The sequence below is a fragment of the Anopheles aquasalis genome, chromosome 2 (assembly GCF_943734665.1).
Source record: "Anopheles aquasalis chromosome 2, idAnoAquaMG_Q_19, whole genome shotgun sequence".
Classification (NCBI taxonomy): domain Eukaryota; kingdom Metazoa; phylum Arthropoda; class Insecta; order Diptera; family Culicidae; genus Anopheles; species Anopheles aquasalis.
The window spans coordinates 66,075,647-66,093,537 of NC_064877.1; the positions used below are offsets into that span (position 1 = coordinate 66,075,647).

Here is a 17,891-nt window from a genome sequence, read left to right on the forward strand (position 1 = left end):
CGTCACGTTCACTTGGGCGTTCTGCGGCCTCCCACCTTGCTCCTCATACTACCACTTCGAGGGTTATGATTGTTTACGGCGACCACCCGCGCACCTGCGAGCGTGCGTCTCTTGTGGCCCGGAACGGTACACCACAGTGCTTGTTTGGTGTTCGATGCCTTTCTGTATGTGTGCGTGCGGATTGGAGGTTTTATTTATCTGGTTCGCGAGCAAACTACCCTTTTTTACGGCCAAATCGGCAGTAAATATATCAATTGGTTGTCAAACGGTGACATGCTTCCCCTCCCGGGCCATTCCTTGGGGGAGGACGAGGACGAAGTTACCAAGGAAGCAGTACAGCGGAAGGAGGATTGTTACAATATGTTTTGCCCGGTGGTTGGACTCCCGGATACGGATATGGAGTGCGAGTACGGGTAGGTACGGACTCCAAATTGCGTGACGATTATCGATTTCATTGGCTCAGTCACTCACTCAGGACTCGTCGTCGTTGTGTGGTTGTGGTTGGTCTTGTTCTTAAGACGTTTCTGAAGAGGTATTTGAAGAGTTTCGTTGAAGGAGAAGTGCAACAGACGGTTGAACTTTATGAGCTTTAGTAGTCAGCCATTTCTTACGCTCTATGTCTACCTCTAGTGAAGCAGTAAATAGGAACAAAAGGTAACCCAAAATCGTTACCAGGAGCTTGTTGTTGAGTTATGTAGGATGTTAGTATTTGGAACAACCATTCATTCAACTGTTTGTCGATTGTTGAACCACATTTCTGGCAACTGTTTTTTCTGCAATAAACATTCCTCATCCAACACTCAACTGCCGTCGCAACAAGTCGGAATAGAGCTTTAAATCAATCCCATTCTTGGTGTTCCAGAGTTGTACTAAAGTTACTCAATCAAGCTTGTACCACACAAGTTGATCGAATATTCAAAGAGACATCTTCAAACCCCATTAAACCTTCACCAAATTGAAGCATTCACGTTCCAAAATAAAAAACAGAAAAAAACCTCTGATAAAGCCCCACTAACACCGACTCCACAACCATCGGTATGGCGTTCGCGAGGGCGTCTCTGCCGCTTCGGGCGTCGTGTCACGGGCATGCTCGGGCGAGGGTGGTTCGATGTAAAATCGATAAAAAACAATAAATCAACACACACCTACACCGCGCACCATGTTATGGTGGCCGCCATTTTATCCTCCGATACCGTTCCACAGCCCGAGAAGGTTAGCTGTGCTCCGTATCGGTAACAACAACAGCAACGAACGACGACGATGCGGGCGACGTGACCGAACCCGGAGTTCGATGGTTTCCGCAGCTTCCCTTGCCCCGGCGTTGGAATGCCGACCGAGCACAAGATTGAGATTTCGCTCGATCGAGAAGGGTTTATGGGCGCTGTGCAAGCCACGACCACACGCCATAAGCTACGTAGCAGCGTAGTTCGCCAATCGAAAACACCGGTCTGCCAATCGATGTTCTTGGATGGATTTTCTATTCTGGAAAAGGAATAAAGGAAAGGAAAAGCAACTGTCTGTAGGGCTCTGAAGAAGGGTCGCTCGATTTGTTCATTCACCTGTCACCTGGTGTGTGACTGTCGGTTCCGGGGACGTCGCGGAACGACCGACGAAGATTTATTGCGTCAAACGGCCGCAACCGTTTCAAGATCATTGATTTTCGGTCGTGCTTCATCGTCCTTCATCATCCGGGAGTCAGTCAACGCTACTAGAGCGGTGCTATCAATGGTGGGGAAAATTGGGTGAAAGTTTTTTCCCGAAATCGCGACACGCCCTGCGCCCATTTCGCGGAATTACTTTAAAGGTCGGCCTCTCTGGGTGGGAATTAAAGAAAAACCGATTGCTTGGAGTTTGAGTTGGAGTCGCAAGCCTCTAGGTACCCAAGTATTCGTTGAGTCAACTGTAACATGTGCATTCCATCGAAAGACATCGCTTCTTCACCATCATCATCAAGCGCTTGAAGGGTGAATCGAATGATGATTTATTGGACATCCGATGTCGGTAGCGCAACCCCTTTCACGGTCACACCAAGGATACGCTTATCACCCCTTCGATACAGCACGATCCGTACACACGCGCGCCCGCCAGTGACTGCGACTCGATTGATAAGGGATGAGGGATGCTGAGTGAAGTGTGTAATACGCACACGGGGATTACACCCTCTCGGATTTTCATCCCCCATTCTCCCACTCCCGCACAAACCAGGGATTGCAAACAACAGACAGGACCACCTCCACCTGCTGCTGGCGCACTTCATCTTCTTGGCCCTGACGTAATTCAATAAAGATTAAAACACTTCCAAGAAGCATCCCTTTGTACAGGGGTAGCGACTCAGGGGGGTTGGTTGCTGCCCGTTGCCATCATGTCACTGTCGCCGCACAACTCTTCTCTTCTTCTCTCTCCCTGTCTCCCTTATGTGTTTAAGGGTGACTTGTCCTGATGGGGGTGCAAATCGCTTTACATCCCTTCCCTAAAGCTGTGTTTGCTTAACACCACCAGCGGACTCCCTTCGGCTGTGGTGAAGTGATCGAAACACGTGTTCCAACCCCAAAGGAGCTTCAAAAAGACCAGAAGGACAAGATTTGTTCCACGCAACCCCCCGTCCACCCTTCATCCCTTCTCTCACGCCTGGTTAGCAGGATTCCACCTCGGTCCATGGTCCTCCTCTCCGGAATGTGTCTTGGGCGCTCCCTCCTTTTTCGGCTTCCTCTTTTTGGCGCAGCAGGGAACGAAACAATCCGGCCGGTTGCCGGTCGTTTCGGTTGCCAGAAATTGAATTTTATTGGATTAATTTGAGGATTATTATTGCTTTATTACACCGCCACCATCGGCACCACCACCAGCACCGTAATTTGTTGCAACAGATATCGTTGCGGCGTGCCTTTACGGTCATCATCATCATCATCTTCGTCGTCGTTGTCGTCCTGGACCTAGGTGGTCGTTTGGGGCAATCTGTCCTTCTTGCGTGGCAGTCTCGCGGGAGCCAGTGTTGTCGAGTTTGTTGCGAAGGGTAGCGAACGTTGCGAATGGGGTGTGAATCCTGGTCTTTAAGGTCACGGTGAAGGGGAACGCTGTGCAACCGTTGGAGGCGTTTCTTTCCGCCCAATAGATTCCAGTGGGGTTTTGATGACTTTTTGAAACCGTCGCTGGTGGTAGCGGAGTTTCAAGATAAGTCACTTGACCATGACATGTCTTTCGAATTTTGATTTCTGTAGGTTCCTAGGGGAGTCTTAAACATATAAAATTTAAAAACATGAATCATAAAATGTACTAAAAAAAGATGTATTAATATAAATTTCCGTTTCTTCCATTCCATTTCTCATTAAAGGCAGAAGTAAGTTCTTTCAACCCGAACCCCCATCCAAACGGGCATGCACCGCGATCGCGATTTGCGTAAGTAAAACCAAACGATGGGACGTCCGTAGACGACCACGGCATCCATCGATTGCCAAGGAATCAAGCCATCAACTTGCCTGTCAGATGACATTTACCGTGCACGCGCGCGCCCGCGTCCTCGATCACACTCTGTAGCCCTGGATCACAGAGAATCGGATCGATTACACGATCGCCCCGCCAGCTTGTGGCTACGCTGCGGTGCCCTTCTTCCATCCCTCCATCCCTCTTTTCTGCTCCGCAGTGCTCCATGCACCGAGAGGGCACGGGGAATCACACCGGTTTCGAAACCGAAAACCGAACGTGTGATCCCGTTGTCACTTCCGATGCACTCCGAAGCCCACGATGATCGATGATCCTTTCCGTCGGGGGAGAAGAGGGAACGGAATGGAGCACTGTCCACCGACAAAACCGCGGAGGCTCGCTGCTGCCGCCAGCGAGGTGGAAAAATCAATTTTAATTAGTATATTAACACATTTATTGACAGAACGGATCGGGGCTGGCGACCGCGATCACCACTCGCTCGTTCGCTCGATCGGCCGGTCGCTAATGGTGTGAAACGTCGTTTGTGGGCAGCCCAGCAGCCCACACACGTTGATCGTGATCGGCAAAGGTGTGCAAAAAAGAGGCAATATAAATATTCCGCTTCGTGTTCATACCTCAGACAATTGTCAACCGACGGATCGAATGACTCGCGGACAGTGCGAGGCGGCGTAATGCGTCTCACCGCCTTTTGAGCTTGTTTTTTTTTTAGTGTGAGAGGAATTCGACATCCAGGGTCCAGAGTTGGTGATGGATTTCACGCATTTGTTTGCCAAAACCATCAATTTGCGTAATCGATTGGGCTTTGGGTGCGATTTGAGTGCGGACTTTGCGCATGAATTGGCGGCCCAATGCGAAAATCTTACCACGAATTATTGGCTGTAAGAATGAGCTCACCTTCGGTGTGTCTGTATGTATAGCATGCATTTAACGTCATGTTAACGAGTTTTGACGAGGCGTGATGCGGCACAAGACGCTTACGCTTTGGAGGCCCAAATTGACGTGTTATTTCCCGGCGTGACAAGCGACCCATAAGCTCGGTGGTCGATCGTTGCTCCGATGATCGATTTTCGCAGCTCACGAACACACATCTAGGCTCACGGATCAATCACCGCAGACTTCTTCTTTCTGAGTGAGGCATAAATTGAAGGCTTCGGTGATGATCTTGGTCTTTTCGATCGATGGAAACCCAACACTCCCGGGGAGTTTTGGTGCCCAAACCTTGGTGTTCGGTGTGGTCATTTCACAGTCGATTGCACACCTCCAGACGGCGTGTAAATCACTCGGACACACACGCATCCACAGAGCTAGGCCATTGCACCAAGCTTTTTCCACCGTGAAAATGTCAACGTCAATAATTGCCGCTTCCTTTTGCAATTAATGTTTTATCCATTTCGTCATCACTCTGCTGCTGTGTCTCTCTGCGGTGCTCTGCTATGCCTGCCGGTGCACGCTAAGCGGACAGGACCACACACCGCGATACCAGGGAGAGAGACAGACTCCGTGGCCGCATCGGATTGGATCGTTCGGTCTGCGCGGTGTCGGTTCTCTCGCCAGGGCGACCAAACATTCGTCAAGATTTCGTCGTGCAATTAGTGCACCGACGGTGGATGCCACCCGCGGAGAATTGTCAGAATATGGCCAACGGTTGGCCACGGTCCCGGGACCGGGTTGCTCGGCTGCTTCTGCTGCTCCTTTGGAGTCTCTGTGCCACCGCCATCGCTGCTGTTGCTGCTGCTGCTGCGTTTGCTTAATTACTGACGAATGCGTCGCAGTGCGTCATCATCATCATCACTCCGTACGGTGTCACGGATCGGTGCAACGCCAAGAACTCGCTCTGCGTTGGACTTGCAGTAGTTGCAGTCGCAGTCTGTGTCGTCGTCGTCGTCCTCGTCAACCTGCCAAGGCGTTGTAATTAATCCGTTTTCGCCGGTGCTCTTAATTTCAAATTATTCGCAGCACCCTCCCCTTGGCCTGGTGGCCTGGTGCCTGGTCCCGTGCCTGGTGCCTCAAACCGCGCGCAGCACGACAGAAAAGTCACGTTAAATATCGCTGGCCGGGGGCCCATATTTTTCGGTGACTGACGTTTGACGATGTTTTTCCCTTTTCTGGCGGCCGGTCCACTGATACCGTCCGTCCGTCCGTCCGTCTGTGAGTCCGTGCTCGCTCGCATTTAATTTAAACATTGCGCATTTCGGTTGGGCAGGCCAGGCCATGTGCCAGGTCATGCAAATAGAGTTCGTGCGCGTGTCAAACGCATGAGAGAGGCGAGAGCGTTTGCGTTTGGACTCCAATCCATCACGGCGAACGAAGTGATGGAGTAATAAGAATGATTTAAATATAATTTTCTTCTGGAGTTGTAACTCCTTGCAGTAGCAGCGCAGCCTCGGCAGCAGCAGCAGCAGCAGCAGTAAGTCATCGGACCAAGTGTCACCTCTGCTGGTCTCTGGTGATCGTCACGCAATTTGACCAAGCTCCCTGCTGCTGTTGCTGGCACACGAAGGAGGTTAGTGGACTAGATGGTCTGCGAGTGTTAATCGTATCGGCCTTAGAACGGAACGCAACGGAAAATTCGAAAATGAAGAAGGAAAAACCGACAGAGACAGCGAAGGAGAGAGAGAAGGGGCAAGAGCAGCAACAAACCAGAGTTAATTGTTACGCTCAATTTAGCAAGTGCTTAAAATGTTAATTAAAGCCAGGGAGCTTAGGCCTTGTGGCCACCCTAATGCATGTTGTTCGTGCACGAGGCTGCCAAGGAGGAGGAGGTTGCGTGGTTTTTCGGTTGCGGTGGTGCTGGTGCGGGTTGTTGAAGCAACGGAATGCCGATTTCGTGGCAAGGTGTGTGCTGGTATGTGCTGTGTGTGAATGATTCGCGAAAATTCTTCACTCAACCTCTGTCCCACCGTCTCTCTGCTCGCCATAGACACGGCTTCTCAAGTCAAAAATATATGGATGAACAAGAGGGACGAGGAGCGCGCCCGGAAGATGGGAAAACTCTTGTCGAACGATAAGTACTGGGTGGCGGTGGTGCGCATGTGAATGATGTGAGCCAAGATGCATTCCATTCGCTTCTCAGGAGACTGGCGGTGTTGAGGAATTTCGGGATTCATTGAGTGTCACCAGCCAGTCAGCCAGCTAGTGTGTTTGTGGTTGGCTGCGGCGAGGTGCGGCTCGAAATGAAGAATGGCCCCTTAGCTTCGGCAGCCTGCCAAGCCCAAGCTCACGATTTACATAACGCCTCGGGAATCTCGGGCGACGATGCGCTGCGCTGCGACGGCATCTTGCGAGCGTCCGCATGACGTTTTGTTACATTTTCAAGTGAACGGATGGCATTAACCAGGATGGTATATTACTTGAAAATTTACTTAAAAACCCCAACAGACCAATCAGAAACACTTAGCTAAACATTCTCTAGCGTCTGCTCACGGCCACAATTTAACAAACCTCGCTTTGGACCGCTTTGCACCTCATTACATTCGTCACTCCTCGTTGCGGAAGAGGAATTCGCGGAGCGCAAATATTGCCTCAAAGCACACACAGATACACAGACACCAACACCTTACACTAATGAAATCAAATTGCGTAAAGGTGTGGCGTGAAGATGATGAGCCAGGAATGGCTTAATTCCTGTGATTTGTTTGACATCTCTGTCGTGTGAAGTGTTTTATGCGTCGCTCGGTTCGGCGAGACCTTCCTCGATTTTTCGACATTCGATGGAGTGTGGATGAGCAGAAAAACGCACAAATTGGAATTTTATTCATCTCAACAACGTTCAATATTTGAACAAAACTTCGACAACGCAAAAGTGCTAAAAACTATCCAAAAAGGTTTCGAGATGTTCGGCTCGAGTGGTCTTCACGGTCCCGAGTAAGGCAACGGCACATCCCACGTGTTCCGGACTTCTTCTAATTCGTTGTGCCAGGTACCAGGCGGCATCTCGAAAACCCACAATCGGTCCAAACTAACTTGACGTTTCGCCACAAGACCGAATGGCAACTTTTTGGTACCATCCGTCACCGTATCGGCAGCAGCAAAACCGAGAATTGAGTTGGAAGAAGTGAAGTGCTCGTCAGTTCGGAGTGGTTTTGTCTAGAAAAAGGTCCCAGGAGTGCCAGTACTCCCGATTTGCTAGGGGAGTGGTAACGATGGAGGATCCCCATTCATTTGCTTGGTTGTTAGATTTTATGGTAGGAAGATTTATGTTGCTCATTTACCAGGGACCGGGTACTGGGGACCGGGGTGCGCTACGCTCTGTTGCCGTCGGCCGTCGGCGTGCGGCGCGTACTCCAGGCGCTGGCCGGTCCCTTGGTAGAGTAGCAGATAGACCGACGGAAGAAGACGAGCAGCAGCAGCAGCAACGGTAGTAGTAGGAGAAGCAATTAAGCATTTAAATTTTAGTCAAATAACTCACCGGTACATGAATCAGCAGCTTGTCTAGTCTCTCTCTCTCTCTGGGTATGGCACGGGGCACGCTAACTGGTCGACGGAGACGCCTCTCGCGCACCGCCTGCCAGGCCAGGTCCGCTGTCAGGTCAGGCGGTTTTGTAGATGGCCGGAAAATGTCGAAGAGTGTCATTACTTTCAATTGCCATTTGCGGTGACTTAACGGTGGATGGGACCGGGGGACCACTTGGGACCTCGTAGAGAGCTGCCGGAAGCAGAGGCTTCCAATTTTCTGTGAGAGCTGAACTATGGTTGATGGAGGAAACTCTGGTAAATGTAGCCAATTTTGCAACTTTTTTCTCGTACTTTCCAAATTCTCGAGTTTGTCGAGTCGCCTCTCGAGTTCACCAGCTCCAAAAGCACTGAATGCTCGAGAGGGATTCGATCTGCTTGTCTAAGTCTTCCCTCAAAAAGGGACATCAGTGAAGGGGTTCTCAAGCGGAGCATTTCCTTCAAAAGATGATTCAGGCGTATTGCTTCGTTCTGTAACATTTTCGTTGGTCGGTTACGTCGTGTCCTGCGTCGTAGAAGAGGTGACGAGATATTTAAATACTCTGCTCAAGTCATTTGACTCCGCCTTTCCAATTTCGACCATAGAGCCACACAACCTTCGAGTGATTAGACGAAACTTCGATCGATTGAGACATATTGGCACACAAATGGATAGAGATAGAGAGTGAGAGAGACCGGAGAGGCCACCGAATGACTCATTCCCGGACTCCCCCCGATGATGATCACTCGACTCGACTTCGATGACTCGTGTTCGACATTCCAGGACCTTCTGGCGCTGGTGGTGGCCCGTCCGAACTGAACAGTTTTACGGTCAAATTAATTGTTCTAAGTTTTAATTAGGAAATTCCATTCGTGGCACCCTTGACGAGATGACGCGACTCTCGTGTTGCCGTCCGCGCCGTGGCTGCGTGCGTTGGTTGTAATATAAATGTTATTTCGGTTATTTGTCTCGTCTCGCAAGCGAGTATTGCCTTGACTTTCGGTTTTTTTTGGTGAGTTGAGCGAGCCTAAAATCGATAAACTATCGATTAGTCCTGATCTCTCCTTCTGGTCGCGAGTTGTCTTTAAAGCAGTGGGAATCGGCGGCGGCTTTAACACGAAAATGGATCTGAATCTGGACGATTTCGTTAATTCGGTACCGCAGCATCCTTTTGAAGATTGTGGACATGTTGCTTGGTCTGGAGCTGCCAGCTGGTGGTCAGCCTTCAGTATGACGAGGTAAACTCAATTACACTCCATTTTCGCGTTTCGCGAGGTCCTGCAAAGGAATTCGAAAGTAACGGTAACCGATGGATTCGAACGGTGCACGCGCGCACTCATGAAGCTGACGTTTGCTGGTGTGCTGCACATAATTCATCGGAGGACGTGGAGCGAAAGGGGCGATCGGGTGAGTCGAGATCGTTGGCGTTATCGATCGTTCTCTCTCTTGGATCGATTCAACCAAAAAAGGGCTCATTTGCATGCGTGGCATGGGAAGGGGGTGTAGTGTTTTGACGTTATTAAATATTGATGCACACAACACAACACAATCAGCATCGACAGGCAGCCCGCCAGCATTCCACATTCACCGCGATGATGTCCTGCCGCTGATTGCGAACACGCACCAGCAGCCCAAGCAGCCCAAGCAGCGGAGAATGTGCACGCGAATGTGCAGCGCGAGTTACGCCACGCGGTGCGGCTGATCGCGAAGCTCCATCGTCCTCCTCTCCTCTCCTCTGCTCACCAGCGTCGTCGTCGTCGTCGTCGTCGGTTGCGACGTCAACCGTCAGAAGCAATTACGGTTTCCGAGAGCGATATATAGAGAGAAGGAATTCTGGTTAATGTGCCAGACCACCCACGTCGACCACGGGGTCCAGGCTCCGCACTAACAGACTCCAATGATGATGCGCGAGAAGGGAGCGGATGGTTGTATCTTGATTTTTGTTTTGTTTTTATTTTGGTCTCCTTCTGCGCGAGTCGTCGCCGTGCTGTGCACCACATACACTGCAGCATGATGATGGTTTACTCATGTGCAGAACGAGCAGAGGGGTCGAGGGATGAATCTGGGCAACATTCTTCCACCACAGACACCGAGGAAGCAGAGCGAGAGAGAGGGAAAGAGAGTAACGGAGCAAAAGGGGAGCAACAGAAGAAAGAGAACGAAATACTTGGTGGAAAGCGGCGTGGAAAGCGATTCGCGAGGAGCAGCGCGCGGTATGATCTGGTGCCCGCGCTCCGGCCCCAAAATGGCGAGCATTAAATGATGGACCATCGATCGATGCGATCCGTCATCCTAACCTCCGGAGACCCGCTCGATCCGCTCGAGACCGTAGTTGGAATGGACGGAGCTTTTCCCAGGAGGACCACGGGCGAACGGGCGAACCGACTGGTGGTATGGGACGTATGGTGGTTGTGGATCGTGTCCGATGACAAATTGCTAGACCGAGGTATACCGGTCGTGCCTTATCGTGGGATGTGATCGTGCAGACGACGCACCGATCGGTGGTGATTCGAATTGCACAACTAGGCATCGGCTAGGATATGCGACGTATTTATGCTCCAAGGTGCAAAATGTTATTCCCGATCTGCGGTGCACTTGGTTGTAAAAGGAGAAGGCTATCAGGTATTCGAGCGCTGTTCGAGTTGTCGATTACGTAGTTGGATCACCGATAAATGTGTCGTTTTATTGTTCAAACTGGCTAGTGGTAGGAACTAGCTGGCATTTTCTAGCAACATATTTATTGCCTTAGTTTGACGGCTGATTGTCTTTCAATTTCATAAACTAATACAGGGTCGCCATCAGGATGTATCCTATTTAAAAGATGAATAACTCTGTAAACCAGTTTTATTTTGGTTATTCTATGCCGTTTATTGTGCCATACTAAACATATGATATCGGTTAAATAACCGCCTTCATTATACATAAAAAGAGGCTCTTTTTCGGGCTTTTTACATTGTTTTGACAACATTTAGGGAGTTATTTTTTCTATTTTAGCTCCAATATTTGCTCAAAGTTGTTTCATAGTCTTTGGTATGTTGGTATGACCATATGGCATATTTTTCAAATAGAACCACAGAAAAAAAGCCAGCGCCGTCATATCCGGCGAACGAGGATTCACCATCCATTGCTCGACCGCTGCTTTCACTATTGACTGATTATTTTCAATGTAAAGTGTGACAATTTCAGTCCGCTCTTATAACGTGAAGTGATGCATTACTAAAATGGCATAGACTGAAGTTTCAGAAACTGAACTATTTGTCAAAATCGACTGAAAAATTACAGAGTTATTCAACTTTAAAATAGGATACTTCCTGATGGCGCACCCTGTATATCATTGCTATAGGTCTTCATTAAGACATTGAAAGTATTCTCCTCCACTCCTAGTGCTAAAAAGTATTCTCTTCAAAATTAAAAAAAAAACTATAATAAGACTTCTTAGGGGTGCCCTCGTATAGGACCACATAAAAGAGCTTAAAACCTGAATTTTACTTATTGATGAAGAAGTTTCTCTTATAAGAACAGAAAAGATGCTGACTAGTTTATTATTAAAACATTTTTTGCTATAATTTAGAAAATATTTCCCAAAAAAGTCCAGAAAAAATCTCCAATAATGAATGTGAAGCCTGACATGAGATGGCGCTATAAAATGGGCGATAATAGGGTCTAAACTCCACAATACATACTCGAAAAGCGACTTGTTACTGTTTATTCTATCGCTTACAAGACCAAAATTCTAGTGCTCCACAAAAAGAATACGTTCGATTCCGTTGGCTCGTGGATGATACGCATCAACCAATATGTACTCCCGAAGTTCCCTGCCATTGTCTGCCTCCTCATCATTTCTGTTCGATAAACACCCTTAACCACCCTGTACACCACGAACACAATACCCATATAACCCACTCATCAAAGAATCGATCAAGTGTTTGTCCGGTGCGTCCGTGATTCATTCTACATGATCCTTTCTCACTTTCGAGACCCCCTACAACAACATACTTTCCTAGCCATAGTCTAAAAGCCAACACAATGCGTGTAACATGGCCTTTACCTGTACACCCTGAAGAGTAAACACCTCGGCGTTTGTGTCCCAAGTGAGTGAGAACACTGGTCCTCCCAACAACCTGCGAACCTTGTTGAATGTAAGAAGAAAAAATAACATTGTTATGATTCAGATCACCCAGAATAGGATGGTAGGTGGTAGGTTGCTCAATTCGTGTCTATTATTGCCTCGCGCGATCGAGGAGCCAAACAAAGTGCGCGCGTCCGCAATGATAGCCGCCAGTGGGAATGCGGGAATGCAAACATGCTGGCTTGTCGAATGGGGCTTCGAGAGGGCAAATGGTTGTGCCTAAGCAAACACCAAGCTGGTCTGATCATCGAACATACGTGTCGAGTGCATGATACCAGAACACGACGCGCGGTGCTTCAGTTCAGGGGATTAAGTAAACTTCGAAAGCTAATCCTTCCCTCCAACATCCGCGTGATCCGCGGAATGGGGTGAATCGGCGATCCGGCCACCGGACCACTCCCACTGCTGGAGGTTTATTACATCCCCCCGGGCAACCCTACCGCGGTAGCTTCTATCGTTTAAGGTGCGGCCACGGGTCCCAACGTGAATGAAGTAATAAAACTCCGCTTTATGAAATCAAAGACAATTAATTGCCTTTTCGCTGGACCGCGAGCCTCAGTGGCAGCAGCAGCAACAACTCAGGGATGCCCTCTCCGTCCGTGCCTGCCCCTGGTGCCGTGCCGTGGAAATGGGAATGCTAATTGGACATACTTACGATCTTATGATCGAGCGAGCGGATCGCGCTGGCGAAGATTTTCGCTCCGTCGGACCACCCACGATGGGCCACTGGAAGCTGTCGACCAGAAGAGGCACAGAAAGAGAGCGAGCGAGAGAGAGCGTGCGTTAGGAGCACGCAAGAAGTGAAACATGCAAACACTTTAACGGTTTGCTGGCACTCCCGGGCTTGGCTAAAACTTGGCTTTGGTGCGACGGTTGTGCACCATTTACTGCGCCTGCACCAGACACAATCCAATGGACTCCAATGGAGCCCCAGAACAAATGATCGTTTTCAGGCAGCACTCTGGAGTCCGGAACAGTCAGGGCGCGCGGCGGTCACCACCGTAGGTCTTTTGACGAGTTGACAAATTGGCGAATTTATCGAATGTTTGATTTATGACTCAACCGCAAGCTCATGGAGCCCGCATGCTTGTTCGCTGCAGGGGGTGGTGGTGGTGGTGGTGGTTTGATTGCATGCTGGATCGTTTAGGGGCGCAGAACCACAATGGCCACAACGCAGTCGAAACTCGTGTTTAACGCCTTTCGCGTGATCACACGGGCATTACACGGCCCGAGGAGAAAAGAACACGACATGAATCACACAACACGATCGCGATCGCACGGATCAACATAATCGCTTGCATGCATCGATCGAGCGATTCGAGCGATCACTGTTGATCACCCTTTTTTGTTGTGTTGTTCCAGATGTTCTCGTGCTCGTGAGCTTGATCGATTTATGTTGGACGCTTTGCTGTGTGTTTTTTTGGTTCTGTTTCTGTTGCATTCCGATCAAACGATCGAGCGATCGAACGATTTTTTAAACAATCATAAGTGCCAGCATACAATCGTTACCCAACCCATTTTTCCTACTCACAACGAGTCCATAAGGCATCAGAAGACAGACAGTATGGCACAGAAGGGACGTTCGAGTGTCCTTCAAGCAGCGGCAGCAGCAGCAGAAGTTCGTCAAGCGCGAGATGCGCTCTCTCGCGAAGGAGTTTTCTCGGAAATGGGGACCACTCTGCAAGTGCTCTCTCTCTCTCTCTTCCTCTCTCTGCACTCTTCAGATAGAAATCAGGAGAAAGGATTGAAAGGGGTGGGCGCGATCGCGATCGAAGCGAAATGTTGTTGATCGCGCGAGGTCCGCGTCGCCCTACGCCGTCCTGGACACCGTATGGACCTCTGTGGTCACGGGTTCGAGTATCTGGTAAACAAACAAGAGGCCACAACACACACATAAACACGATCTGGCGCAACATCATTGTTGGATCACATCGTCGGATCGGAAGACCCTTTCCGACCTGCTGGTGCTCTCGGAGTCGAAGACGAACCGAAAGAAGGGTCCCAGAAAGGGCACGAGGGGGGCGCTTTTGGTTAAGCAAACAACAAACGATCCATAACAACATGATCTTCCCCCCGCCATGACATGACACAGTGTGTGTTGCTAAGGCCGAGTGCCGAGTTCGTTCTCACAACTCCCCGGAGCATCCAACAGCAAACAGATCGTGTGCCACTGCGCTTGGCGCTCGGAATGTTATTCTTTTTTTTTATTTTAACGATTGTTAGTTTTATGAGGTTTTCAACTGTAATGTTCCACTGCCGGGCGTCCACCCGTGTGTGCTGTGATGAGCAGATGAGAGCACCACCTGGATCCACGCCACCACCATGCGCCAGCTGGCGCATCATCATCACGGTCGTGCATTGATTCTCGGGAATCCACTCTCGCCGGGGGATGGCGTGAGAGAGGACATGCGTGGCGTGGCTCTCGAGGCGCCATAGAGCACCCCTAAACTGGCCGTCTGGCCGCTGGATGGTGACGGTGAAGGGTCATGTGTACCGTCCACGGTGACGGTTGTGATGAGTCCGACCTCGCACGCTATCACGCCACACTTCACGGCCACAGACAGACGGTCCCGCGGGTGGTCTAGTTCGGGGTCCCGTGGGTCCCATGGAAAAACGCGAAAGGGGCGAGGGAAGAGGGTTTTTTTTTCTCTATTGTTGGGAAAACTCCGAGGTACCGGAGTATGTGGACCGGATTGTGACTGTTTGCCGCATCAATTACCCATCGGCTACCGTTTGATTGTGTGTCCAAATAGATGGGAACGGAAACGGGGGAAAAAAGGGATGTTTTCTCTTCACTTTCGTCACCACGATCGCTCGGTTCTCATGGCTTTTCTTCATCTTCTTCTGCTTCTGCTTCTCCTCCTCAGGTCCACGGACGCGTAAACCAAAGAAAAGCCCAGCGGAGAAAGGCAGTGGCGGGGTGCAGGCAGCTGGTAGTGGTGGTGGAAGTGGTGGCGGTGGTGGAAACAGTGCCACCGGCAGTTCCGCGGCCCTCGCCGATGACAAGCGACCTCGGACGGCATTCAGTGGCCCTCAGTTGGCCCGATTGAAGGTAAGCATGAGGAGAAGGAGAATGTTGTGAAATGTAGCATCGAGGTGGAAAATGTCGAGCATTATCACCCCATTTTGCTGACCTCTTCGCGTTCGATCGTGATAATGAAGCGAAGCGATTGGCCGCGCCGCATTGTCCGCGTTAGTGTACCGCGTAGGCCCAATTTGGATCATGAAGGGATTTACTTAACGGACTTGTTGAAGAGTCGCTAATGTGTTCTCTAATTCCTATCCCTCCTCCTCCTCCTCCTCCTCCACCATCAGCATGAGTTCGCCGAGAACCGCTACCTGACCGAGCGTCGCCGGCAGCAGCTGAGCGCGGAGCTGGGACTGAACGAGGCGCAGATCAAAATCTGGTTCCAGAACAAGCGAGCGAAGATCAAGAAATCGTCCGGCCACAAGAACCCACTGGCGCTGCAGCTGATGGCGCAAGGGCTGTACAACCACTCGACCGTACCGTTGACGCGCGAAGAGGAGGAACTGCAGGAGATGCAGGCGGCGGCGGCTGCGGCTGCCGAATCGAGGACAGGATCTGCAGGACCTGCTGCAGCGGCAGCGGCAGCAGCAGCAGCATCAGCGAGTGGTTAAGCTGGATCCGCGCTAGCCGCTGTTCGGTGGTGGCTATTTATTACCAATCGAAAGGGAGGCGAAGAAGTAGTCGATCTTCTTCCTGAACTCTCAATACCTAACCTACTCGAAACCATGGCAATAGCAGAGGCAGTAGAAGCAGAAGAAGAAGAGTAGTTGTAGCGAAAGGTAAAGTTGTAGGTGAAGAGGAAGATCAGAAATCTGTGATATCTAATTAAAAGTGGACTAACAAACGATCGAACGAGCAATCTATATAGCCGATACCGTAGGAGTGATAGATCGAAGTGACGTTTCATCGCGATGTCACAAAATCTGCGTCCCAGGACACACACGCGCGCACGCACACATACATGTGCAGAGTTGTACAGGATTATTAACGTTTTATTTATTAGCACTTTGCGACCGAGTTTCTGTGTTTTTTATTTGTTGTGTGTGGGATCGCCAGGTTAAAGAGGAGGAACTCTTATCTCGTTCGTCCTGTTGGCAATCAGAAACCGCTGACTGTAACCGATGGAATGCTCCTGATAAGCTCCTAATCACTAGTGGAGGCGCGCGCGTGTGCATGTGTGCTGTCATTTCAATGCTTGCTCTCCCATCCCACCATCTACAGCATGCCAGTAGCTTTCACGCAACGGAGAATCAGGATCGGAATTGTTTGTGGGTTTTTGGAGCATCAAAGCACTGGGCAGTTTAAGCATCTCATTAGCAACACAACACAAGCTTTGCGGGAGTTTGATCATAAATCATATTTCGGTTTTCAAACATTTTAATTGGCCAAACAAACAGACACATAAGAAACGGGGAGAGAGAGCGCGCTAGCTGAGAAAAAAGTGTGAAGAAACCCCGACAACGACATCAACCTAATCTAGACCTCTGGGCGCTGACTATCAGCAGCAGCAGTGCCCATTGTGCCGGGGGTTTTCTGTGTGCTGTCCAGCGATTAAGGCAAGGGGTGGGCAAAACTTACTCGGAAATAAAGTATTCATAGTTCAATTGAAAAAACAACAGAGTTCATCAACATTGGCTTGCAGTGGTGTTGGTTGATTGCTTACAAGGGGTGGGGGGATGTTTGGAAAGAAATCCTCGTCCGCGCAAGAAGGACACGCGAGAATCCAGCTTCGTAGTGGCGTGCAGAGCTGTCGAGGTAAGTGAAGGCATGTTAGCTGTAGCTGTACTGCCCCCTGAGTATAATGGCATTCCGAGGAACTTTTTACATAATTTAGTAGCGGTTTGATTGCGCCAGGTAATGAAGTTATCATGGAGTGGCTTGTTTGTTGAGGTTTGGTTTTCTGGGTGCAGCGATGTGTAAATTTTTTGTTGTTTATTTTGCGGCGTCGATAGTTGGATGCCTTTAATCATATGTTGTCTATTGTGCCAGGTGTTTTATAGACTAACCATAATAAAAGGTCTTTTTTTAAACATTCTGCTCGTCCGTCATTATTTATGTTGAAAAAGGACTTTTTGCCTTTTTTTTTTACTTTTTGTTATTCTAACAAAACACTCGTCGATTCCAAGGATTGCGCACTACTATTCGATCGTTCCTCTTCCTTCCGGTTAAAAAACAGCAAATTCTACTTCCCTCGCTGATTATTCCATAACATAGTACCACCGTTTATCCGATAATCGCTACCGAGCTCGCACACCCCGCGAGCTGCATTGTTGCCCACAAACTTGCCCAATGACTAACAATTAACTAGAGGCACTTATTATCTTCATCACTCAATCGTATCGCGTTGATCGAAGGCGATTTTCGTTCCTATTCCTGCGTTTGCGTTCGCTCGCACCTTTCCGAATCGATGGCCGGAAGCAATTGCTTCATTTGCGCCGCGCACTCACGCTCATTGCTCCGTTGATGGCCTGGGGGCGGCTTTTTGAAAACCCATTTTTACTCGCGCGAAGAGCACCCGCCTCGGTATGACCTCAAAATGTTGCTGTGCTGCTGCTGCTCAAGTGCCAGCGAACACGCAAAGGCGTTCGTCAAGAAGTGGAGGTTGGGGTTTGGTTCGTTCCTCGCCCCCTCCGGTTGGGGGTGCAAATCGGTGATGTTCGTGCGATAAGCCAACGCCAAGTCAGAAAAGCACAGTCCGATTATCGCCCATCGAGGACTTTTGGTTTGGCCATCACCCGGCGCCTGGGGAGAAATGAGAGGGATGCTCGAAATTATTGAAACCAAATTCACCATCCCCCCAAAAACAACCCCCGGTGGGGGGGAATTGGAACGAAGATACACGACGCTTCGAGGTTGGTTTTTTT

The 17,891-nt window shown here is 49.7% G+C and overlaps 1 protein-coding gene across 1 annotated transcript in view; it reads left to right on the forward strand.

Moving 5' to 3' along the window:
- The window catches only part of LOC126576540 (homeobox protein invected), a 27,534-nt gene extending 11,056 nt beyond the window's left edge, over positions 1-16,478 (forward strand). The window contains exons 2-3 of the mRNA XM_050237854.1: positions 14,867-15,051; positions 15,315-16,478. Coding sequence (XP_050093811.1) covers positions 14,867-15,051; positions 15,315-15,638 — 509 coding nt within the window. The 3' untranslated portion in view covers positions 15,639-16,478. The remainder of the gene's footprint in view (positions 1-14,866; positions 15,052-15,314) is intronic.
- The last annotated feature ends 1,413 nt before the right edge of the window (positions 16,479-17,891 follow it).